Genomic DNA, 23,167 nt, shown 5'->3' with positions numbered 1-23,167 from the left:
CTCCCATCACCACTGCTTCCTGTCAGCAGCTCACCGCGTACCGGGTGTGGTGCTAAGTGCTTCCCTGCCTGGCTCTGTCTGGATCCTCACAAGGCCCACTCTATAGATGAGGAGCCAACTGAGGCCCAGAGGGGGGCATGCACCGGCCCCAAGTCACACAGTCTGGTCTCCCTGCTAACCACCCTCAGACTTGGGCCAAGCCCCCTGCGTGTCCCTCCCCAACCCTTTCCCAAACCGGTCTCTGAAAAGAAAGGGCTAAAATCATGGGGCTTGGGGAGTAACATTTCATGAAATCTTTAATGAAACTGGGGGAGGGGCACGAACAGAGAGGAGGGGCGACGGGGACAGGCTCGGGGACAATGGAGCTGGGCATGGGCCGGGCAGGGCAGGGGGCTCTCCTCTTCCCGGCAGCAACCTTCCCCCATCACCCCACTGACGGGGGAGGGAAGTGGGGAGGCGGAGCCATAAATACGTCCAGAATTCCCAAGAGGCGCAGGAGGGGAGGGGTGGCTGGGGGTCTCAGAGAGGGGGCAGGGGCAGGCCCGGGCCACCCTTGTCCGGGGGCCCCGGCTCCTTGGGTGGCCGGGGGGGCCCCGGGGGGTCCCCTGGCTTGCGGCCGTGCTTGCGGAAGTAGCGGTAGCGCTGGACGTAGGCCCGCACCAGGTTGCTCACCTTGACCGGGTTGATCTCCCCGCTTTTGCTGTGGCAGATCTGGGGAGCGAGGGGCAGCTGCAGTCACCGCCGGGCCCCCGGGGGCCCCCCGGGACTGCTGAGCGCAGCGGGGACTCGGATGGGAGTGGCGCCCCCGATGCCAGCAGAACAGGCCCAGGTGTGCTTGAGGAAATCCTGTCACCCTCACCTTCCAGACTGACCCCCCGCCCGTCTCCCCACGTGCGGACAGCTGCCTGCACACGTGCGTCTCTCCATCGCGTCCTCCCCCGCCTCTGTGCGTCTGTCCCCCGGGCCCCACCTTGTGGACAGCCTTCCTCAGGATGTCCTTGTACTCCTCCTTGGTGATGTCCTTCTTCTGATAGTACGGCTTGATGGCCAGCTTGACCTCCTCTACCGCCCGCTCCTGCGTGTGCAGCTTCTTCAGATACTGGCGGCGGTGGTGACAGGGTGGGAAAGGGAGACAGCAGAGGCCAGATGAGTTCCTGCGGAACCCTCGGCCTCCTTCACCATCCAGCTGCTCCTGGACATGGAAGTCCTGCCTATGGTCTGCCCTGTGCTCCCTCGCTACAGTCACCCTGGACTACAGGCCAGGCCCGGGCCTCTGAATGTCACTGAGCATCTCCTCTAGCTGGACCCTGGGCTGTCCCAGGCGGCCACGACAAGGACACGTGGTCCCTGCCCTGACAAAGTTCACGGTCTGGTGGGGAGACAGACATTAGCCAAACAATTAGGACTGTCTTAATCCGACTACAGGGCTCGTTCTGATCGCAGCAGGAAAGCGTGGCCACGCTTTTCAGCGGGGGAGGGATAAGTCTCAGAGGGGGTTTTTATGACACTGCCCTGACTCCTGAGTGGACAGCGGGGCCGAGGGGCACTGGGGGCTGAGACTGGCTAGGAGCACAGGACAGGGGGTGGGAGTTGAGCTCTGGGCGGCTGGCAGGTTCAGAGTTCAGGGTGCAGTCTGCCACTCCAAGGCTGGGAGGAGGGACTGAACCCTTGAGCAGCTTGCTTGTAAAATGGGAAGCAATGAGGCAACACACATGGTGGCCACAGCAAGGAGCCAATCCAGTGCAGCTGTGGCTGTTCTGAGGGTGATGGTGGTGGGGAGCAGAGGAGGGGACGGGACACAGAGCAGCAGGGAGACCCCCAAGCCTGCTGGGGTGGAAGAGCTGCACCCCTGGCTCAGGTCAGATCTTCATGAAAGTGGAGCCCTAGGAACTCTCCAGAGGGAGACCAAACCCCGACCAGAGCCGGCCATCTGTCGTGGACTCCCCCCAAGCACAGGGGATGGTCCCCCTGAGAATTAACCCAGGAGGTCACTCTCCCAAGCCAGGCAACTGCTCCCTACTGCCCCAGGGCTGGAGGAAGATGGGAGCAGTAAAGTGAGGCCTGGCAAGGGCCCGACACCCCAGACTTCAGGGCCGATACCTCGGACAAGATGACAACAAGAATGCAAACTGTCGGATGAGCTACGGAGGAGCTAGGAGAGCCACAGGCCACCTGCAGGGCACCCTCCGGCCTCCCCAGCCCGACAGGAAGTGGGTTTCTAAACACACGTGGCTGGGGCCGGCCCTGTGGCGTAGCAGTTAAGTGCGCGCACTCTGCTGCTGGCGGCCCGGGTTTGGATCCCGGGCGTGCACCGAGGCACCGCTTGTCAGGCCATGCTGTGGCGGTGTCCTATATAAAGTGGAGGAAGATGGGCACGGATGTTAGCCCAGGGCCAGTCTTCCTCAGCAAAAAGAGGAGGATCGGCATGGGTGTTCGCTCAGGGCCGATCTTCCTCACAAAAAAAAAAGAAAACCTCACTTAAAAAAATAAAGAGAAGTGGCCAAGAGAAAGGAGCTGTTCCCCACCTCCATCTCAGATGTGGCAAGGGAGGGCAATGGTGAGAGAACAGACTAGCACAGCCTCCCTGGCAGAGCAAGGGACCCGCTGCTGGTCACAGGGTCCATACTGCCCCTGTCCTGCAGCCCATGGCACATGCCACAGACAAGTGACCATCCGAGCTGGGCCCCCACATGGGGTTTCTTCTGCTCTCCCCCTGGCACCGCACATGAGATGTGTAAGCGGTGGGCAGCACCAACATCTGGCGAGAGCCTGCTGGACCATAACGAAAAGCATCCAGACACGACAAAAAGGAAACAGCCCCGAGGCCCAGGAGTAGGAGCCAACGTAGCTGGATAAAAACCTGTTTGTGTCTGCCCAGCACCCATTCCTCCTCCCTTGGTCTAGGAACAGATGCTCAATTTTTCTTCTGTAAACCACTCTCCCCCTTACATAAAAAGATGGGAAGGGAGAGAGGGAGAGAGGAAGATAGATAGATATTGCTAACCAAGGGGTAGACTGTAGTGGGTACAGGAAGTGTGTAAGGAAGAAGGTGTTTGTATCTGGATTTCTCTCTATATATACATATATATGCACATATACTTTTTTGAAAATCTGCTCAGCACCCATTCCCCATTCATTCATCTGAGAGAGAGTTCAGCTCCTTAAAATTTAACAACTTCAGTTCTATCTAAGTTCCCACCTGCTGGCATCAGTCTCTGCCATTCTCCTTGGGCCCCCGCATCTCAGTATCTGTTCCTGTTCTCTGCAAAACTGTCACCATCAGCCCACCTCTCACAAGCCTAGCTCACCTTGTCTGTGTCCCCACGTCCCTCGGAGCTGCTGCTGCCCTCTCTCTTGTCAGACGCTGCAGCCAGCCCAGTGGGGGTGGGAGGGGTAGAGCCGCAGCCCCCCAGAGGGAGGCTGCCAGGGAGCAGGTAGCTGGAAGGGCCAGGGGGCAGACCCAGAGAGGTGGGCACAGGAGCTGGGGTCACCCCCAGACTGGAGGGTGGCTTCCTGTGGCTGAGGATCTGTGGGAAGAGGTTGGAGGGAGGATGAACAAAGGGAGGTGGAAGGGAAGAGAGAGCATGTAGCCCTCTTATTCCCACCCTGAGTTCCCAACAGTCCCAGGGGCAACAGGCTCCTCTTCGGGCCAATACCTTGCCCCAAGGCCTGCTGGGAGTTGTAGTTCCTCTCCTAACCCAAGGCAGGGGACAAGAGAAAGGGCTGTGAGGACTCTGCCCCAGGGGAGCTCACCTGGTTGGTGGCCTGGATCAGCTCCTGGGCCTTTGCTCGGCTCGCCAGGTTGGCTTCTTCCATCTTGAAGAGAAGTGCAGTCACTGTGGGAGGTGGAGAGGTGACGACAGGGAGATCGGCAGCGGACACGAGAGGCAACGGTGAACCTCACCTCGCCACCTGCCACCCTCTCCCTCCCTGGGCCTCTGGACGGGCCATGAGGGCTCAGGTTCAGAACTGGGCAAAGGGGCCTCGGCCACTGAACCACCCCACACTCCACATGTTCTCGGGACTCAAGGTGTGTCGGGGGGGGACATGGCCGGGGCACTCAGTGACGAGGTGGTGGCAGAAGTGGGATTCTGTCTCCTGAGCCCCCTGTGGCCCATCCTAGTCTCTCACCACCTCTGTGGTCTGGCAAAGGCTACTGCCATCCCCTAAGAGACACCACTCTCTGCTGACCCCATCCTTTCCGGTCCTTCCACCAAGACTATCCTGGTCCACCTCTACGAGGACCCCCAAGACACATCTCACTTCTCCAGTCTGTGCTGAGCGGGCCACCCCCTGGTCCCATCTGCCCTGCTCTCTTCCATTGCCCCAAACATCTAGAAGTCTCCCGGACAGACCCTGACCAGCCCTCACCCACCTGCAGCCCTCCCAGCCTGGGTTACTATACACCCACCATTTCCAAGGCATCCCCACCGCCTCCAAGTGTGTCTCCATACGACCTCGCCTTCCCCCATCCTTTCTGTCTGCCCCAGCCTGCCCTGGCCTCCCCCCGACCAACCCACCCCGCCCCCGGGGACACTCACAGGCCAGGACGCCGCTGGTGGTGCAGTCCACACCAGCAGGCAGGTTCCAGGGCATGGGCGGGGGCAGTGTGGGCAGCTGGGAGACGCGGGTGGCCGGCCCATCCTCGGCCCCCGAGTCGCCGGCTGTGGACCCGGCGCTGGGGGCAGTGCTTGGGGCGGCTGCAGCCGTGCTGGTGGCCGTGGTGGTAGCAGGCTGCTGCTCCTCCTCCTCCTCCTCTTCCTCCTCCTCCTCCTCTTCCTCCTCCTCCTCCTCCTCTGCCCCACCTCGGACCCCAGCCTCCTCCGTGGACTCTTCAGGCAGGAAGGAGACCTCAGGTGTCTTACAGCTGCTATCCACGGTCTGTGAGTCCGGCGTGAGAGCAGGGGGTGGAGGGGCTACCTTGGGGGGCGGGGTGCTGGGGGCCTTGGCTGCCCGCTCCTCCCCGGACCAGGAAGTCTCCTCGGCCCCCTTGGCTCCCGCCGCCTGGCTGCAGCTATCCGCCTTGGACTTCTTGAGCGTCACCGGGCCCCCGCTGCCCCCGCTGCCGCCCCCGCTGCGGATCTTCTTCCTGGTCTTGGACGGCTTGGTCTTTCCCTTGGTCCCCTTGGCTTTCTTGGCCCCAGCCTTGGCCTTGACCTTGGTCTTTTTGGGCTTCGTGCTGCCCGGAGCTGCTCTGGCCACTTCAGCAGGGGCGCGCTCATCGGGCTTGAGGAAGGGGGAGCGGCTCTCGCGGTCGCGGCTGAACTTGACTCCGATGGAGCCCAGGCCGGCGGACGCGGCCTCCTTGGCTGGCGTGGTGCTGCTGACGCCCTCGCGGATCAGCACGGCCACCTTGGACTGCAGCTTCACCTTCCGGGAGGAGGAGGACGACGACGAGGACGAGGAGCCCGAGCCGCTGCTGACCGCCGGCTTCGGCGGGGGCCCTGAGGAGGCGGCCGACTCCTTGGGCGGCCGGGCCTTCTTGGATGACCTGTCCCTGTCCCTGTCTCTGTCCCTGTCCCGCTCCCCTCCATCCAGCGCCTTCCGCCGCGAGCCCTTCTCCCGGGAGGAAGACGAGGCGGCGGCGGCCCCGGAGCGGCGCCGGTCCTTCTCGCCGCTCTTGCCGCCCCGCTCCTCGGCGCTCAGTCCCTCCGAGTCATACAGGACCTCGCGCTTGGGCGACGAGGCGGGGGCCGGGGAGGCGCCTCGCGGGTCGCACTTGTCCGGCCGGCCCACGGTGATGGTCCGCTTGATGGCAAAGAGGTCGTGGTCCGTGAGGTCCTGGATGGAGGGCGGCACGGCCCCGCGGCGGCGGCTGTCCCGCTCCCCGCCTGGGGCGCCGGAGCCGGGGGGCGGCTGCCCGGGCGCCGCGGCCTTCTCGCCGTCCCCAGACCGCTTCTCGCCCCGGGACCGCGACCGCTTCTTCTTCTTCTTGCTGCCGCCGCCGTCCCGGTGCTTGCCGCGGTGCCGCTCGCGCCTCGAGGACGACGACGACGAGGTGGCGGGGGGCGGGGAGGCCGAGCGCCGCCGCCGGCGCCGCTTCTCCCGCGAACGCGAGCGGCGGCCGCCCCCGCGGCGGCGGTCGGTGCTGCGCGAGCGGCGGCGGGCGGAGCGGGAGCGCGAGCGCGAGCGGCGGCGGGCAGACGACGAGGCGTGCGAGCCGGGCTTGCGGTCCCGGGAGCGGTGCTTCTTGGAGTCCCAGGGGGAGGCGGGCGCCGGCGGCGCGGGCTGCGCGCCGGCCGAAGACGAGGCGGCCTCCTTGGGCTCGCCGCCGCTCCGCTTGCGCTCCCGCCGCGACTTCTTGCGGGTGGGCGGCCCGGCGGGGGCGGCGGCGGCCGGCGAGGGCGAGCGCTGGCGGTAGCGCTCCCGCCGCTGCGTCAGGATCTTGCGGCGCAGGTCCAGGCCGCCCCAGCGCGTGTCGGCGGCCGGCGGCGCCGGGGCCGGCTCCCCGAGGTCCACCTGCAGGGCGCCCTCGCCGTCCGACTCGGCGTGCAGAGACAGGAAGTCGTCGCCCTCGGGGGCCCGCGGCGCGGGCGGCGGCGGCGGGGGCTGGGCCGCGGGGGCGGCCGCGGCCGCGGCCGCGGGAGGAGGTCGGGCGGCCCGGGCCCGGAAGAGGGAGAGCGCCACCCTGGGCTCCTCCTCGGGCTGGACGATCTCGCCCTCCTCAATCTCTGAGTCGCCGGGGGGCAGCAGCGGCGGCGGGAGGGCGGCCCCGCCGGCCGTCACCACCTCCACCGAGACCTTGCCTTCCCGACAGGCCTCCGCCTCGGTCCCCACCACAAAGACGCGCCGGCGGGTGGCTCCTTCGGCCCGGGTGGAGTCCGCCTGGGGTGGTGTTCCGGGGGCTGGAGTCGGCTGCGGGGGCTGGGGGTCCGGGCGGGGGCTGTCGTCACCTGGGAAGTCCTGGCTCAGGCTGTTGTCATCGTAGATGCCCGCTAGGGTCTCTGAGATGCGGCTGATGCTCTGGGACAGGCCTTCCTCCTCCTCTTCCTCTTCCTCCTCCTCCTCTTCCTCCTCCTCCTCCTCCTCCTCTTCCTCCTCAGGTGAGGGGGTCCCGGCTGAGGAGCTGGGGTTGGAGCCAGTGGGCTCGAAGGGGTCGTACTTCTGCTCCGGAGCGGGTGGTGGGGAATAGGCCTCGTCGGTGGGGTGGAAGGGGTCATAGATGTCAAATCGGGGAGCAGGCGGGGCAGGGGGTGCTGGGGGGGGTGGAGGGGGAGGAGGGGAAGGGGAGGATGATGAGGGGGAAGGGGAAGGCGAGGAGGACGCAGAGGAGGGGGCAGGGGGTGGGGCGGGGCCCCCGTCTCCGGTCCCCAAGGTGAGGAGGTGGCGGGCACAAGGGGGTTGAGAAGAGTGAGACTGTGGAGAAACTGCAAAGGAACAGAGGAGACAGAACCCCGGTCAGGCACACATCCCTCCTCCCTGTCCCCCAGCGGAGGGGACCGCAGGCAGGACAGCACCCCGCCACTGCCCCCCCACTCAGCACTGGCTTCACAGCAGGCCTGCTCCCCGTGCTTTACTGTGTCAACTCCTAGGATGCTCCTAACAGCTCCCCACTGTAGGTACTGTGACCCTTGGGGCACGGGAGGAACCTGAGGCACAGAGAGCTGCAGTATCTTCCCCAAGGACACACAAGGGGGGGAAAGTCAGGGTGCAAACTCGCTCAGTGTAGCCCCTGAGCCTGCACTCCCATATCCCGAGACGTCCACCGGCCTGCAGCCCAAGACCACCCTGACCAACGACAGCGGCAACGTGACCACAGGAGGCACAGGCTGGGGCGGGAGACACCGTCCACGAGGCCGAGCTCCGGCCAACTGCACCAGCTGCCTTTGCAGGAATTTATCCTGTTTTCCAGAAGGAATAAGGTGAGGCTGAAAAGGTGAAATTCCCTTCCCAGAGCCAGGAAGTGGCCGAGCCCTGACTGCCTGAGTCCTCAGCCCATGCTCTTCACTCTGTGACAAGCCCCATCCCAGGGGCCACCTGTGCTCAGGACTCAGAGACATCACTGACCAGTGACAGTGACAACCAGTGCTCACTCCCTCCTACGGGCCAGGCATCGTGCTTTCTGACGTCGCCTCGTCCGCCCTCCTGAGACCCTGCCTGCTAAGCACTACACAGTCCCAGGGCCATAAGTCACACACGTGGAGACAACTGACCACGGTTGCACCTCGGGCGGGTGGCCAGGCCAGGACTCAGACACACACGTAAGAGTCCAGAGGCCACTCTCTCAACCCATGTAACTGCAAGGAGCCTGCCGTGGTGAGGACACCAGTACAGCCATGGGGACAGTGCCAGGGAAGTAGCAGGTGGAGAGGGCAGCTCGGGAGCCACCTCCCAATCCGGATCCCAGGCTCCAGCCTCACCTGCGACACGACTGCTGGCCAGGAACTCAACCTCTGTCTGCCTCAGTTTCCCCATTTATAAAATAGGAGTTTGCTCATTCAGTCAACACGCATTTATTGACCACCTATTTTGTGCCAGGCACTCTCTGGGAAGTCTAAACCTGGGGATCTCATCAGGGCCCCAGGGGGCCAGCAGCAGCACCACCACCAAGGAACTGGTTAGAAATGCAAATTCCCAGGCCCCACCCCAGACCTGCTGAATGGGAAACCCCAGGGAGTGGGGCCAGCAACCTGTGGATTAACAAGTCCTCCTGGTGATTCTGCTCCACTTCAAGAACCTCTGCTCTGCACTGCTCACAGCCTTACACCTGCACCTACTCACGGCGTGCAGGGTTGGGGAGCAGACTCACAGGAAGCTGCACATGGCAGAAGTCAAACACTTGGGTTTTACACTCAGACGGACCCGGGCTTGGGGCTCAGGGCCCAGGACGACCACAGAGCCTCTGGCTGTGCCACTTTGAGCAAGTGGCTTCCCTCTTACAGCCTTCTCCTCTGGAATATAGAGATGCTAAAAGCCCCCCTCCTGGGGGGACGAATTCCCAATGCACCTACACTGGGTGCCACACATGTGCTAGCTATCGTATCCGTTTTTACTTCATGTACGTCTGTACCTACGTACAACCTTTACTCAGTCTGATAGGAAAAAATGGTAAAATAAAGCTTTTGTCTAAATAACACGATCATCACTACCGTTCCTACCAACAGTAGCTGACTCCCGCACAGCGCCGGCACCACGTACCCGTTTTGCCCGTCGTCCAGGCCCTGAGACGGGGCAGCAGGCTGGGCACAGGCAGAGGGATCGGATCCCTGTCCCCGATCCGGACCTCGGCCACCAGCTCCAGCATGTCCTCGCTTCTGCAAGGTGGAAGGGGTGAGTGAGCCTCAGGGGCGCCTCCAGGTCCCACGTCGGGGCCTCTCCCAATCCGGCTGCCCAGCTACTCACTCGCCAGGCCGCAGGTCCAAGTGGCTGGGGACCCAGGTATCTGGGGGATCCAGGACGCTCACCAGCCCCGCGAGAAAGCTGTCCGCGGCCATGTCCAACACCTGGAATAGGCCAGGAGGGGTTCTGCCCTGTCCCTGCTCACGTGGGGCCCCACAAATCCCATTTCCCCAGCCCCTAACAACTCAAGAATCCAGGCATCTGAGACCCCAAGAAAATGCGGGGATCTAACCAATTCCCTCATCCTGGCGGCCTCCAGGGCCCAAGGCCTGGCCCCCAAGGATCAGGCCCCAGACCCTCCATCACTGCCCTCGATCAGCAGCCCAGCCCCAGGAGTCTGGGTCCCCACCCCATCTCTCCGTCTCAGGCATCCAGGCCCCAATGCCCTCCCTCCTCCAGCCCCATGAGTCTTGGCCCCCAGCCCCCTCTTCTTACTCACAGTAGCCGTGTCAGTCCCCCCGGATTCCTGGGAACGGGGCTCGGACCGTGGGCTCTGGCAGCGCCTCCATCGAAGGCCATGACACCGAGAGCCATCTGGAGAGAGATTTGCACGGGGGATTGGAGACAAGGGACTAGATGCAGAGACCTTGAGGAGCAGAGGAAAGAGGAGCCTGCCCTAGCTCGCGACAGGGAACCCAGCTCCTGCCTGCTCTCCAGGCTTCCGTCCACCACCTCCCAACAAGGATCCCAGAAGGACTTCCCCGGCACCCTTCTGAGGCTCCAACTCTCACCCACCTGGCCTCCTAGCTGCCCGCAGGATGAAGTCCAGACAAGTCAGCTTGGCATTTCAGCCTTGCTGTGACACAGTCCCACGGACCTCTCCTGCCTCCCCCTGCCCACCAGCCCCTAAAATCCACGACTCAGGCCTGCAACAAGCCCGTGCTGTGTGCCTGCCGTTGCCTCTGCCTATCAGGCTGTTTTCTTTACCAGACAACTCCAGTACATCCTCAGAGACCCAGTTCACCTGTCACCCTCTCTAGGAAGCCTTCCAGGACTCCATCCCCCTCCATGCTAGCTTGGCTGGCCCCCTGCCCTCTCACGGGCTACCTCTGTGCTGTGACTGTGTCTCCCCTCCACCAGACTGTGAACCCCCCTAAGGCAGCCGCAGGGTCTGACCCACCTTTGGCTCTCCGTGCCAGCACAAGGGTGGCACCCAGGAGCCCTCAGAAAAGTATACATGAATGAAATCAGGATAAAGAACGCAGAGATGGGGTAGGGGGCTAAGGGGATCAGAATTCATCATACCTTTATCATTCGGCAGATCCCCCTGCAGGGAACTTCCCACGGCCTGCTGAATGGCCCGCTGAGGAAAAGGTGGAGGGCGAAGGGGGCGGAAAGAAAGGGCTGTCAGGGCACTCGTGCAATGGCCACGAGCTCTGCTCCTGAGAGACGGCCATTCCAGACACCCCTACAACCAGACTCAAACCCTTCAGAGGAGCCAAGAGTCCAGGCCCCCAGCCCCTCCTCCCCTCCAGGGCCCAGGAGGCCAGCCCTGGAGTCTGGACTCCCAGCCCCGCCATACCCTCAGCCCTAGGTGTCTGGACTCCCAGCCCCTCCCTCCCTCAGCCCCAGATGTCTGGCAGCCTCACCAGGATAAAGGCAGAAGGAGAAAGCGTGGGGTCTCTGTCGGGCGGACCATCGCCCCGATCCTCGCCCGACTCCTCTGTCTTCCCTCGAGACTCATCTTCTTCCTCCATGGTCACCTGGTGGTCGAGGGAGCGAGAGTTTGGAGTGGAGGCTGGGGGTGGGGACGGAGTGGTAGTAGAAGGCGGTGCAAGCAGGGAATGAACAGGAAGGGCGTCCAGCATTGCCCATCAGCATCCTCCTCAGCATCCCTCCCCTCCCCCACCTCATCCCAGGCCTTGGGCCAGTACCAACTCCGGCGCAGACACCCAAGGGACTGGAGCAACTCTCTTCCCTTGTGTGGATTTCAGCTGCCTCCTCTGTGGAAGGGAGGCCTTCTACTTCAACTCTCCTCTCCCCAGTTCTCACAGCTTCCTTTAAGACCTCACTGCCCACCCTCATGGGAGCCAGCTCAATGCCAAGATTTCTTTCTGTTGAACTGTGATTTCAAATAGTGTATTCCACAGCCTCATAAACCCACCTTCCCCAAACTGAGGTATGTGCCAGGGTGCTGGGTGCGCCTCAAACATGACACAACTTTCTAAAGCATCAATTTTCCTTGATGGTGAGGGGCCAAAAAAATGTATTTACATACCTAATATAAGATGGAACTGTGAGAGTGTGATCTACAAAACCAGTATGCCACTTTTAAAAGGAAAGCACTAATTCCAGAAAGGGATGCTGTCCCACCAGACCCCATAGGGGCACCTGCCTATTGCCTATCTGCCCACTGTATGGAAAGAGGGCTGAAGCTTTGCAATGTCACAGAAATTCTCAGATTATACTGAACTTGAAAGATCATCCTTCAGACTGGTGAGTGTCTTGACTGGCGCTTCAGAAAATATATTTTGGCTGTAGGCTTCCCTGCGACCACCAAATCTGCTACTCTAAAAACAATATCCAGTCTCCAAGTTCCTAGAAAGTTTCAAAACCCCTAACCTCCAACTTCTTGTGCTGATTTGTAAATGGGCTCAATGGGAGAATTTACCTCTGAGAAAGGCTGTGGAATTGAAAGGAGACTAACTTCTGCCACACAGTTAGCACAGCCCAAATGCTCAATACGGAGTACCAATAATTATCATTTTTAGCCTTTAAGGCCCAGGTTTCCCCTACATTTGTCTCCCCTATGCGCCCAGCTGCATATCTGCAAAGAAAAGACCTGGGTCCTGGTCTCCCCCGACCACAGATTTTCAACACATGCCAAAGCTCCCACATGCAGCCTCCCAGCTCTCTAAGAGCCTGCGGCTCCTTCCCTAACCCCCATTGACATGTCCCGCCCTGATAAGCCCCTACGGACAGTTCCCAGCCCTGAAGCCACCCTTCAGCACCTCCGGGGGAAGCCTATGCTAACGTGGAACAGTGACTGTCACATAACAGAAGCTTGATCAAGATCTGCTGACTTCAGACACTCAGATCCCCAATGCTCTGTGGCATAGGAAGATGCTCCCTTGCCCATGTAGACGTGCCCCAGGCTTTGCAGACACACCCACGGCTCCTTAGATCTTTTCAACATGAGAAAGCTCTGCAGCCATTGTTAGGGCCCTCTAGACCAGTGTTTCCCAAACTACAGAGTCTGATAGCAGTATAGTGCTTCACAAATAGCTTGTTATAAAAAGTAAATCGAACACAACAGAAAATTCTTCACAGTACATCACAAGTAATCATTGGAAATGTTAATTAATGGGACTTGGGCATTAGTTAAATACGTATGTGGGCATGTACTGGGTCTCAATGAAAAATGTATTTCTTATTGTAGATCAAGGTCAAAAGAGTTTGAAAAACATGACACTACATGATCTTATAGACTTTCCCAGACTAACGTGGACTAATCCTCTCTCCGTAGCCCCAGGGCATCGCAGCATTTTCAAACATTTTTCATTTGAATTACATTCTAAAGTGCTAGTACATTTGAGCTGGGCAAATTTTCCAATATTCTTTGTCTCATTCTCCATGCGATTATCGGGCCCCAAAAGGCATTCGAATTTGCTCCAGGCATAGAGATTGCATTCTTGCAGTCACACTCAAAGCCACCTAGATGGTTCCAGGTCCTTCTAACTGCCCCCAGCCTCCTGTCACCCAGATTGGACACTCCCCAGACGTTGGAGACCCATCCAGGCCTCTCAGCACATCTCGATATTTGCCTCCCTCCTTTGGTGGGTACATCCCACTCCTCTGCGTGGCCCTAAAAGACTTCCTAGCCCTGGATAGTTTCTCCAGGCCCGCTAAATGGCCCCAGACCCATATAGGTGAGCTGCATCCTCAGGTCAGCCTATGCAGATACTTCCCAGACCTAAGAGACATACCCCAGGCGCTACAGATGGCTCTGCAGATACTCCTCAGTTCTTGCAGACCTCCTTCACCCCTGGGACATATCTCAAGATCTCAAGATGGCCCCAGAACCCTCTAAACAGACCCTAGCCTCCGGTCAGTCCATAAAGACGATCAACAGTGCCTACAGAAATGACCCAGGCCAGCCATATGATGGAGGGCAGGCTCCAGTCTCGGTCCAGGCCCTGTGGACGTCCCTAGTCCTCACGGGGATGCCCCGTAGATGCCCCCGGCACCCAGAGACGCGTCCTGGGGCCTGGAGAAGGCCCCCCTCTCGGCGCCAGGTTCCGCCGCCGCTGCCCGGTCCGAGGCCGCCCCGTTAAGCCCTCCAGGCCCCGCGGCGTGTGCGGAGGACTCGGGGACAACTAGCGACCCGACTCCGCCCCGCCCACCCCGATAGGCCTGAGCCCCGCGGCCCGGACCTCCGCCGCCATCTTACCCCGCCGCTCGGGCTGCGGCTCCGGCCCCGGCGCGGGGCGGGGCGGGCTGGGGGGGCTCGCGAGCGGAGGGAGGCGAGGGGCGGAGCTAAAACGCCGCCGAGCTTGCCGGGACTTCAAGTACCGAGCACGGTGCCCTGAAGGCTAGTGGGAAGGCTCCGGACTCAGTTTCCCAGCAGTCAACGGGGCACATGGGCAGAGGTGTGCGCGACGCACGCCGGGAGGCGTAGTCCGCGCGTCGCCTCCGTCGCGCGGGGACAGCATGGGGGTGAGAGGTGAAGTGGGCGGGGTGGCGGTGGCCCGCGATGAGGCCCACAATGCCCTGCGCGCGCGCGGAAAGAGCTGCGGAACAGGAAGTGACGTACAGCGCATCCACGGCACAGATGCAAGGGAATTGTAGTTCCGCGGAGTGGGCGGTAGAAAAACAGCTGGAGTGGCTGAGATTTGCCCCGCCCACATCCTGGGGATCCCAGAATCCCGATCTCCCAGTACCCTCTAAATTTAGAACCAAGGAGCCCGGCCCTACAGCCTCCTCCTCATTTAGGTTAGAAAAGTCCAAATTCCGATTCCTCTCACTCAGAGCAGAGGAGTCTGGACTCCCATTTCCCTCCTCCCTACGACTCAGGAGTCCGAGCTCTCCTTCCTTACGTCCAAGAGTCGGACCCTCAGGCCTTCCTCCCTTAGACTATTCCTGGTCTCAAGCTCGTACCTTAACACGAACACAAGTGTTCGGGTTCCCCACCCGAGCTCCTTCGGATCCAGAATTCTGAGTCCTCTGCCCCTCCAACCCCTGGACCCAAGAGTTTGGGGCCCCAGCTCCCTCCTTTACAGAATCTAGTAGTAAGAACCCCCGGATGCCCTCCTCCCCAGGACCCAGGAGACCAGGCCTCCAGGCCCATTCTTTCCTAGAGACCCAGGAGTCTGGGCCCTCAGCTTCTTCCTCCTTCAAGACCCAGAAAGCCTGGCCCTAGGCCCTTCATGACCCAGGCGTCCGGGCTTGAACGAGCTGGCTCATAGATTAGGAATGCAGTGATCTCACGGCCCCTCCCTGCCCCGTTACCCGGCTGTCCCCCTCCAGGGCCCCATCTCCCCTCCCAGTCTGTCTTCCGCTTGGCTGGGACAGCAGGAACCGGAAGCCTGGGTCCCTTAGCGGGCGGAGACTCCAGCTTCCAGCCCAGACACCCGGGTCGGGAGCTTGGCTAGGATCCCAGGACATGCTCCTTCCTCAGAGCGCGCCTATATACGGCCGCGCGCGAGTCGGCAAGCCCCACCTACTAGAACTCGGCCTCCGGGATGCTGCCCTGCGAAGCTGCGTCGCAGGCTTCTCATTTGCATAGCCCCACCCCGAACGATATTCCAGGCCGGTCTGCCGAAAGAATGAGAGCCCTTATTAGCATAGACCCGCCCCTAGACGTCCCGCCAGGCCAGGGCGCGTGGCGCGGCTCGGGGTGAGCACAGTTCTCTCATTAGCATATCCCCGCCCCCATTCGGAATTCCTCTCTGCAGCGACCGCAGCTCTCCTGCCCTTATTAGCATAGCTCCTCCCTTTCCCTGGCCTTGCCTCCTCCTTAAGTGTCCCGAGACTCGAGCCCCTCTTGCCGGAGCTCATGATTATGCAGTAGCCTTATTAGCGTGGCCCGCCCCTAGGCCCCGCCCGGCTCCCCCAGGCGGTAGCGGCGGCGGCGGCAGCAGTGGCGACATGAGCAGCGGGGCGGCGTCCGGGACGGGGCGGGGGCGGCCCCGGGGCGGGGGGCCGGGGCCCGGGGACCCCCCACCCAGCGAGACACACAAGCTGGTGGTCGTGGGCGGCGGCGGCGTGGGCAAGAGCGCGCTGACCATCCAGTTCATCCAGGTAGTGGGCCCTCACCCGGGGGGGTGCCCGCGGGAGTCAGAACTGAGCCCTTTGGGAGATCCCTGAGACCCCGAGTTCCCCTCGACCCATCACTGAGACCCTCCCGTGAGGCCCTCTAATCTTAAAAAGTCCCTTCATATTGTGACCCTGGGCCTCCACCTCCTACACGAGAGACCTTCGTCGTATACTTGTATCCTGAGACCCACCATCCCTCCCCTCAATACCCAAGACCCCGCTTCACTGCTGACCTGACCCTGAGCGCCTCCTGCGAGCACCCGAAATCTAGAAGAGTGGCCCCATTCAGACCCTAAGCACTCTCATGGGCCCCCATGCCCCTAGGTGCCACCTCCCCCCACCCGGATCCCCATCTCCCCCAAATCCAAGACCCCAGGTTCCCCTCTGAGCCACTCAGAGCCTAACTGGGAGAACACCTGTGCCCAACACCCTTGAGAGTCCCCCAGTCTGAGTGCTTAGCCCCTTCAGGGACCTCCCTCAGAATCTAGAATTTATACCCAGACTTTGCCCCTGAGACCTATCTGGGACCACCCAGTCCTGAGAGGCACTCTCAAACCCAAGAGATTTCAAAGATCCTGCCCCTGGGCCATTTCAGAGAACTCTAAGATCCCAAGTCCTGGGGATGCCCCATCCCCCAAGACCCAGACCTCCATTCTCCCCCAAGGAAAACCAACCACTCCTCCATCTTGAGTTGTCCTCCACTCCGGCTCCCTGAGCCCCTCTCAGAAACCCTAGTTAGCCCCCAGATTCTTGACACCCCCAGAAAGACCCGCTCCTTGGGAGTTTCTCTGATCCCGTAAATGCGTCTCAGGGTCTCTAAGACTCTCCAGACACACACCTATATTCTATAACAAACGTCCCCAATGCACCCAAGCCACCTTGGGGCTCTCTCCCAGTTCTCACCCCTGAACTTTTCCCCATGTGCTCTGAAGACACGCCTCTAATCCCCCCAGGGCCTGGTCCCTACACTCTCTCTCCAGGACAAGCCCTCACCAAGTGCCCCCCTAACAGACAGGATGCAGCCCTCAGACCCTCACCTGCCAGATCACCCCTTCTCTCCTGAAAATCCACCCCTGCTCAGGAAACCTCCACCCCATTCCCAAGGAAAACCCTCCCACCTCGGAGAAACTCTAGAACGGTGTCTGCTCCCGAGATGCTACCGCAGAAGCCCCTGGGCCCCAGGCCCCTCCAGAGACCCCAGCCAGTGCCTGCATGGGAGCCCCTGCCTGTGCTGAGAAAGGCCCTGGCCCTGGGCCCCTTGCACCCAGGGGCAGACCCAAAGCTGGCCAGAGGCCTCACTGGAGGCGGGCGGGACGCAGGCAGGAAGGGAGGGGCCCGGCCTGCAGGCGGGGCAGCGTCTCGGCAGCGGGATTGGAACCGGGACCTTCCCCTGGGAGGAGACACTGGAAGCCGCCTGAGGAAAAAGAAGGGGGGAGGGAGAAGGAGGAGGAGGAAAAGAAAAAAAGGGAAGAGAAAGAGCAGGGAGAGAGAGAGACGGGGAGACATTCTGGACAACAGCGTCTCCCAATAACTGAGCACCTAATATGTCCAGATGATATTTAAATGCTTAACAGGGATTTTCCCTGAATCTCACAAACACTGGATTAAGTGTAGTGCTATTTTTATCCTCATTTTCCAAATGAGGAAACTGAAGTTCAGAGAGGGAAAGCGATTTGTTCAATGCCACACAGCCAGGACGTAATCACAATGTGGGAGATGTACTTTATACCAGAGAGAGGGAGAGGACCAGGAGAGACTCAGAGAGAGGAGACTGGGGAGGGACAGAGACCCAGAGAGAGGGGCAGAGAAAGGCGGGGCCCAGGGGCAGGGCTCCATCATCCCTGCTGGGGCGCTGCAGTAACAGTGTCCTCTCCCCACCCCCCCAGTCCTACTTCGTGTCTGACTACGACCCCACCATTGAAGACTCCTACACGAAGATCTGCACCGTGGATGGCGTCCCGGCCCGGCTGGACAGTGAGGGCGGCAGGGAGTGGATGGGGGGATGGTGGCGGGGCTGAGGGCTCTTGGAGGTAGCTAAGGGGAACCTCGTCCCCACCACGGCCCCTCTCCCCCTCTCTGCAGTCCTGGACACTGCGGGCCAGGAGGAGTTCGGTGCCATGCGGGAACAGTACATGCGTGCCGGCCACGGCTTCCTGCTGGTGTTTGCCATTAACGACCGGCAGAGGTGAGAGGGGTTGCCATGGCAGAGCAGGGGGGACCGGGTCCGAGTGGCTGGCTGGACCTCATGCCTCCGGCTTCCAATCCACAGTTTTAACGAGGTAGGCAAGCTCTTCACGCAGATCCTCCGAGTCAAGGACCGCGACGACTTCCCCATCGTGTTGGTCGGAAACAAGGCAGATCTGGAGACACAGCGCCAGGTCTGGGAGCCCCCAGGGACCCCATCTCGGTCGGGACACCTCCTGCATCCCCTCACGTCAGCATCTCCCTCTGGCTCCTCAGTCCTGCTCCCTCCCTTGTCACACACCTCACTAGATGTGTTGCCCCCAAGGGGGACCTCCTGAGTCCCCAGCATTGCAGACAGGAGTCCCCAGGAGAGATGGCTGGATAGAAAGAAGGGCACCTCCCCGCCTCCCCAGGTCAACCAGCCCCAAATCTCTGCCCTGTCCCTGCCTCTTGTTCCCACCTGGACCCTTGCCCCAGCCTCCTGTTTCTTCTCTCCAGTCAACCTCCCACCCCACCCCCCACCCCGAGCTGCCCCTCCCCTGCTCCCAGCCCTCGCATGGCTCCCCAGCACCCCTGGGAGAAAACGCCAGCTCTCCCACCTGGCGCTTGATGCCCAGCATGGTCTTGTCCCTTCCTTTCTCTGCTTTCATGACTTCCCTGTATACACAGACTGCCTGATTTCCACCCAGAACTCATCTTTTAGATCAAGCCTTTGGGGATTTCCAGCCCTCAGAGCTTTGCTCAGGCTTCTGCTGGGAACACGCTGACTTCTCTGCCCCACGAACTCACAGTTAAATGATCTAATGGCTCAGAAGAGCAAACGTCTATAGAACCTTCCCTGACTCCCTACTTAGATGGTGCTGAGCCCCTTCGGCATCTCCCCCGTGGTCTCGCTGGAACTTTTCCTCTTCACTTGAGCCCCCCCAGTATGTAACCCCCATTAGAGGTGTGTGACAGTGTGTCTTTCTGCCTCCCCCAGCCGGGACCCGCCCTGAAGGCAGGGACCTGACTTCTCCCCATGTCCCCCACCCCCACCCCAGGTCCCCCGATCTGAAGCCTCTGCCTTCAGCGCCTCCCACCACATGGCCTACTTCGAGGCCTCGGCCAAACTGCGCCTCAACGTGGACGAAGCCTTCGAGCAGCTGGTGCGGGCCGTCCGGTGAGCGGAGCCCCCTTCCCATCGTCCTTGTCCCCAGCCCCCGCAGCCCAAACTCACCACCCTCCTCCCACAGGAAGTACCAAGAACAAGAGCTCCCACCCAGCCCGCCCAGTGCCCCCAGGAAGAAGGACAGGGGCTGCCCCTGCGTCCTCCTGTAGCCTGGGCGTGAGAGGAGCAACCAACACGAGCTCTCGGGACCAGCTGCCTTCGCCGAGCCTCAGTTTCCCCATCTGGGTCTCCCAGGATACACTACACCCCCTCCCGTAATTCCTGGCCTCCTCCGGGCCACTGCCACTGTGTGCCTTCTGCCAACGCCTCCTTCCCCCACCCGAGCCCCTGGTGGGGGTGAGGGGCTCCCGGGCATCCGGGTCACTGCTGTATATAACTCCCCTCCCCAGAGAAATAAACGTCACTGCCAAAGTCAAAAGGTGCTTTTTAAAAAAGGAAAAAGGGCTCAGGAGAGGTGTGTGAACTCAGGGGGCACGCACGCGCACGCGCACACACACGGCACACAAGGCACACAGACGCTAAAGCCTCGCTCTACCTAGAACCATCAGATCTAGAACCCTTTGGTTGGTTGGGGGGCAGGGGTCACAGACAAGCCTGAGCCAAGCATCTGGACCCCCACTTCCCCTTCAACAGGGCGATTCTACCCTTTTCTGTTTTGGTGGACGTTTTGTTGGGACCTCAATGTCTGAGAAACAAAAAAAAATTTTCTGGAAAGTTCTAGAACTGCACTGTTCAATATGCCAGGAGCCAGGAGCCACATGTGGCTATTTAAGTGAAATTAAAAATTTGGTTCCTCAGTCACACTAGCCACATTTCAAGAGCTCAATATTCACAGGTAGCCAGTGGCTACCTGTGAATTAGGCTACCTGTCCTAATGGACAGGGCAAATATATAACATCTTCATTACTGCAAACAGGTCTAATAGTGGTGTTCTAGAAGGTTCCGGGACCTTGGAGACAGGCAGCAACTGCTACAAACACTGCCTGCCCCCCTCTCACTTCCAATGTATATTGAAAAAGTCCTTTTGGCTGGAAGAGAGAGAAGAGACAGGTGGGTGGAATGGTGTCCAAGCAGCTGGCTGGCAAGTTATCAGTTCCAGAAAGTTCCCAATTGGGCTGATGTCTGAGTCTCAACTTGGAATCCTTCTTGAGGCAGGTGTGGACACACCCCATCTGAGCTTCTCTCTTGGGACAGGCTGAAGTGTTGGGCATCTCAAGGCCACGGCAGATAAGCTGACGACACACTCCAGTCTGGGAACCCTTAGACCCCCCCCCCACATTCAACCCAAGACCCCCAATTCTGTGGTCTAATTGTTAACCTGGAAGGCTGGAGCCAGAACTGGAGACCACCACTCACCCATCTCCCAAGCCCATCTGACAGGTGGTCTATGAACTCCAACACCTACTTAAACTCAACCAAGATGTCCCCATGCTCTGGAAGTTTGGCCTCTATCTGCTCCCCTCACTCCCACATCTGCTAAGTTTCAACAGAATCTCTCTGAGCCCCTGATCCTGGAATGCTCCCTTCACTCGCACCCCAGAATCCGCCTCCTGGTTCTGGGGTAGGTCATGGCCCTGCCTGGCCCTTGGCAGCAGCTGCCTGGGTTCCAAACCAGCTCTGCTACCTCTCAGTCTTCTCATCTGTAAAACGGGGGCGATCACAGAGCTACGTCCCAGGGCCCGAGGCTTTTAGGAGCCAATCTGCACGCAGAGACTGAGAACAGCGTCGGGCACAGACTAAGCGCTGTACCAATGATCGAGGCCCTGTGGTTCTCCTGCCCCAGAACCATGAATGTCCCTCTGTCCTCCAGATGAGAACAATGATTAGCTAAATATCCCTTTCCGGGTTTCATTATCACAGAATCCTTGGCCTGCGTTCAACCTTCCGCTCTGGGAATAAGCGTGGCTCAAATGTATTGTGCCACAAATCCACTCCCTCTCCTCCAGAGCCTCAGGGGCCCACCCCTGTGGGATGGGGGAGGGGGGGCGTTTCCATCAGTTTCCAGACAAGATCTGACACCTCCAGCCGGGGGTGAGGAGCCCTCAAGAGGAACCAGCAGCGTCCTGGGCCAACTTCTCTCTCCCCGGGTCCCACCGCCAACACTTCCTTAGTAGGTCTGTCTTTTCTGCATCGTCTCACGGGGCCAAGTTCTTGGCCGGGACACTCTGCTTCTGAAAGGGCCAAGATGCACTTGGAGAAGGTGACGAAACCTACGGCCTGCTCCCAGCAAAAGGCAGACGTACAAACCCACGCGACAACTGGCAGGCCATTTTTGGAAGGTTCATGGCCACCATTCCAAAGCTCACCAGACAACAGCGAAGAGGCTGGGATGGACTAGTCGGCATCTCAAGGCACATGTGTGTGCCTGATACTCTGGTTCCTGCCCTCCCCCCAACCCCCAGGCTTGGCGGGCCCTGGTAATGATTCTAAGTCACTCCAGGTTTTGATGTTCCTCTTTATCCATTTTTGTTGTCCTGTCTCTCTTCCTTTCTTGATCTCTCTTGGACCTCCACCAAGCCTCTTGGGGTCTCCTGCTATGGGTGACAGGAGCTAAATCATGAAAACAAATGAATTGTTTTCCTCCATCTTGACAAAAACCCATTCTACAAATGACAAAGCTGAGGATGGAGGCTATTATCCGACTCACCTGGTTAGTGCTAGAGCTGGAATTCAGGTCTGGGCAATTCAATTCCAAAGGCCAACCACAAGGTTATTCTGCCCCCGAAGAGATGATATTGCCCCCACCGTCCACCTTCCAAACGCTCCATCCACTTTCTATCCTATCTGACCTGGGACAACACCGATCCTGATTCTTTGGCCCTAATTTGACAACCCAGTCTAGAACCTTGAATGAGCAACCACCTCTCAGAGGTTGCGCCTCCAGTGTGCTACAGGCCATGGTTCAAGGACACTAATGGACAACCACTTAACGCCATGATTCTAGAAAGTTCATGGTCCATCATCGACTCTCCCATTGTGGTTCTGAAATGCTACTATCCATCCTCTATTCTGTAAAACCAGGGCTCTAGAATCAGTAACACTGGTGACGGTCTAGACGATATCCAAGGTTCTAGAACGTGGGCTGTTCTTCAATTTCACCCAGAAAGGAATCTAGAACGCTGATGATCCAGCCTTAAATCTCACAACCCACGACCAGCCATCCTCAATGCTGACTCGAGGGTTCTGGGTACCAACAGTCCATCTTTGATGATAAGGGTCCAGGTTCCAGAATGACAACGGCCTACTCACTACTTTATAGGTTGGGTTCTAGAATACTGCCAGTTGACCACCACATTTTTAACACTTTTGTTCTAGAACACGCTCCTCCAACTTGAACGCGTATAGAATCCTCCCAGGGCCGGCCCTGTGGCTTAGTGGTTAAGTGTGCGCGCTCCGCTGCTGGCGGCCCAGGTTTGGATCCCGGGCGCGCACAGACTCACCGCTTCTCTGGCCATGCTGAGGCCGCGTCCCACATACAGCAACTAGAAGGATGTGCAGCTATGACATACAACTATCTACTGGGGCTTTGGGGAAAAATAAATAAATAAATAAATAAAATCATAGAATCCTCCCAGAATCTTATTAAAAAGTGGGCTGTGTTGGGCTGGCCCTGCGGCATAGCAGGTAAGTGCGCGTGCTTCGCTGCTGGCGGCCCGGGTTCAAATCCGGACGCACACCGACGCACCACTTGCCAGGCTATGCTGTGGCGGCATCCCATATAAAGTGGAGGGTTGGCATGGATGTTAGTTCAGGGCTGATCTTCCTCACACACACACACAAAAAAAGTGGGCTGTGATGCAATAGATTTGAAAAACAGCCCGAGTCTACATTTCTAGAAGCTCTTGGGGGACTCCAAGGCTGGTGGTCCTGGATCACACCTTGAGCAGCCACAAGGCTCGAGGAATCCATCAACTTGGCAGCCGGCCTCTGAATTGCCAGTCCCCTGGCGACCTTGTGGATTCAGGGTTCCAGAATAGAGACCCGCCCTCAAGTCTACATACGGAGCCAAGAAAAGCGGGTCAACTTCCGACAGCCATCACTGCCTGTACTGGTTTAAAAGCACATCCCAAAATTCGTACACTTTTCCCTTCATGAAGCAGAGCTGAATTTCCCTCTCCCTGAGCGTGCTGGGCTTAATGACACTCCTCTAATGAACAACGTGGCACAAGTAATGGTGTATGATGTCCGAGATAAGCACACAAAAATCTCATGGCTTCCTCC

General features: G+C 59.6%; 2 protein-coding genes across 6 annotated transcripts; one reads left to right on the top strand and one right to left on the bottom strand.

The window, feature by feature from the left end:
- Positions 1 to 200: 200 nt before the first annotated feature.
- On the bottom strand, positions 201 to 15,017 carry SCAF1 (SR-related CTD associated factor 1). 4 transcript variants are annotated; one of them, XM_058529883.1, is made up of 11 exons: positions 14,999 to 15,017; positions 10,929 to 11,042; positions 10,585 to 10,642; positions 9,779 to 9,873; positions 9,343 to 9,443; positions 9,139 to 9,254; positions 4,542 to 7,367; positions 3,754 to 3,836; positions 3,309 to 3,527; positions 971 to 1,099; positions 201 to 711 (listed from the first exon to the last, which is right to left on the bottom strand). In XM_058529883.1, exons 2-11 carry the CDS (start codon positions 11,034 to 11,036, stop codon positions 520 to 522), a joined length of 3,927 nt encoding a protein of 1,308 aa, XP_058385866.1. In that variant the 5' UTR covers positions 11,037 to 11,042; positions 14,999 to 15,017; the 3' UTR covers positions 201 to 519. The 4 variants fall into 4 exon arrangements, with proteins under 4 accessions (XP_058385866.1, XP_058385863.1, XP_058385865.1 ...); XM_058529880.1 differs by lacking the exon at positions 14,999 to 15,017 and adding an exon at positions 13,730 to 14,722; XM_058529882.1 differs by lacking the exon at positions 14,999 to 15,017 and adding an exon at positions 14,437 to 14,722.
- A 409-nt stretch (positions 15,018 to 15,426) lies between these two features.
- On the top strand, positions 15,427 to 19,377 carry RRAS (RAS related). 2 transcript variants are annotated; one of them, XM_058529895.1, is made up of 6 exons: positions 15,427 to 15,579; positions 17,481 to 17,568; positions 17,677 to 17,779; positions 17,864 to 17,972; positions 18,819 to 18,937; positions 19,011 to 19,377. In XM_058529895.1, exons 1-6 carry the CDS (start codon positions 15,427 to 15,429, stop codon positions 19,093 to 19,095), a joined length of 657 nt encoding a protein of 218 aa, XP_058385878.1. In that variant the 3' UTR covers positions 19,096 to 19,377. The 2 variants fall into 2 exon arrangements, with proteins under 2 accessions (XP_058385878.1, XP_058385879.1); XM_058529896.1 differs by lacking the exon at positions 15,427 to 15,579 and adding an exon at positions 17,077 to 17,292.
- The last annotated feature ends 3,790 nt before the right edge of the window (positions 19,378 to 23,167 follow it).

Source organism: Diceros bicornis, chromosome 34 (assembly GCF_020826845.1).
Source record: "Diceros bicornis minor isolate mBicDic1 chromosome 34, mDicBic1.mat.cur, whole genome shotgun sequence".
NCBI classification, from domain to species: domain Eukaryota; kingdom Metazoa; phylum Chordata; class Mammalia; order Perissodactyla; family Rhinocerotidae; genus Diceros; species Diceros bicornis.
Note: the sequence above shows the minus strand (reverse complement) of the source record. Positions and strands in the feature narration are given on the sequence as shown.

Excerpts from the sequence above, each read along its gene's own strand:
- SCAF1 (XM_058529883.1), bottom strand. The coding sequence starts at position 11,036 with ATGGAGGAAGAAGATGAGTCTCGAGGGAAGACAGAGGAGTCGGGCGAG. Across the intron at positions 9,255-9,342 it reads TTGGACCTGCGGCCTGGCGA|AAGCGAGGACATGCTGGAGC; the intron begins GTGAGTAGCTGG and ends TCCACCTTGCAG. Across the intron at positions 3,837-4,541 it reads CACCAGCGGCGTCCTGGCCT|TGACTGCACTTCTCTTCAAG; the intron begins GTGAGTGTCCCC and ends CACCTCCCACAG.
- RRAS (XM_058529895.1), top strand. The coding sequence starts at position 15,427 with ATGAGCAGCGGGGCGGCGTCCGGGACGGGGCGGGGGCGGCCCCGGGGC. Across the intron at positions 15,580-17,480 it reads TGACCATCCAGTTCATCCAG|TCCTACTTCGTGTCTGACTA; the intron begins GTAGTGGGCCCT and ends CCACCCCCCCAG. Across the intron at positions 17,973-18,818 it reads ATCTGGAGACACAGCGCCAG|GTCCCCCGATCTGAAGCCTC; the intron begins GTCTGGGAGCCC and ends CCCCCACCCCAG.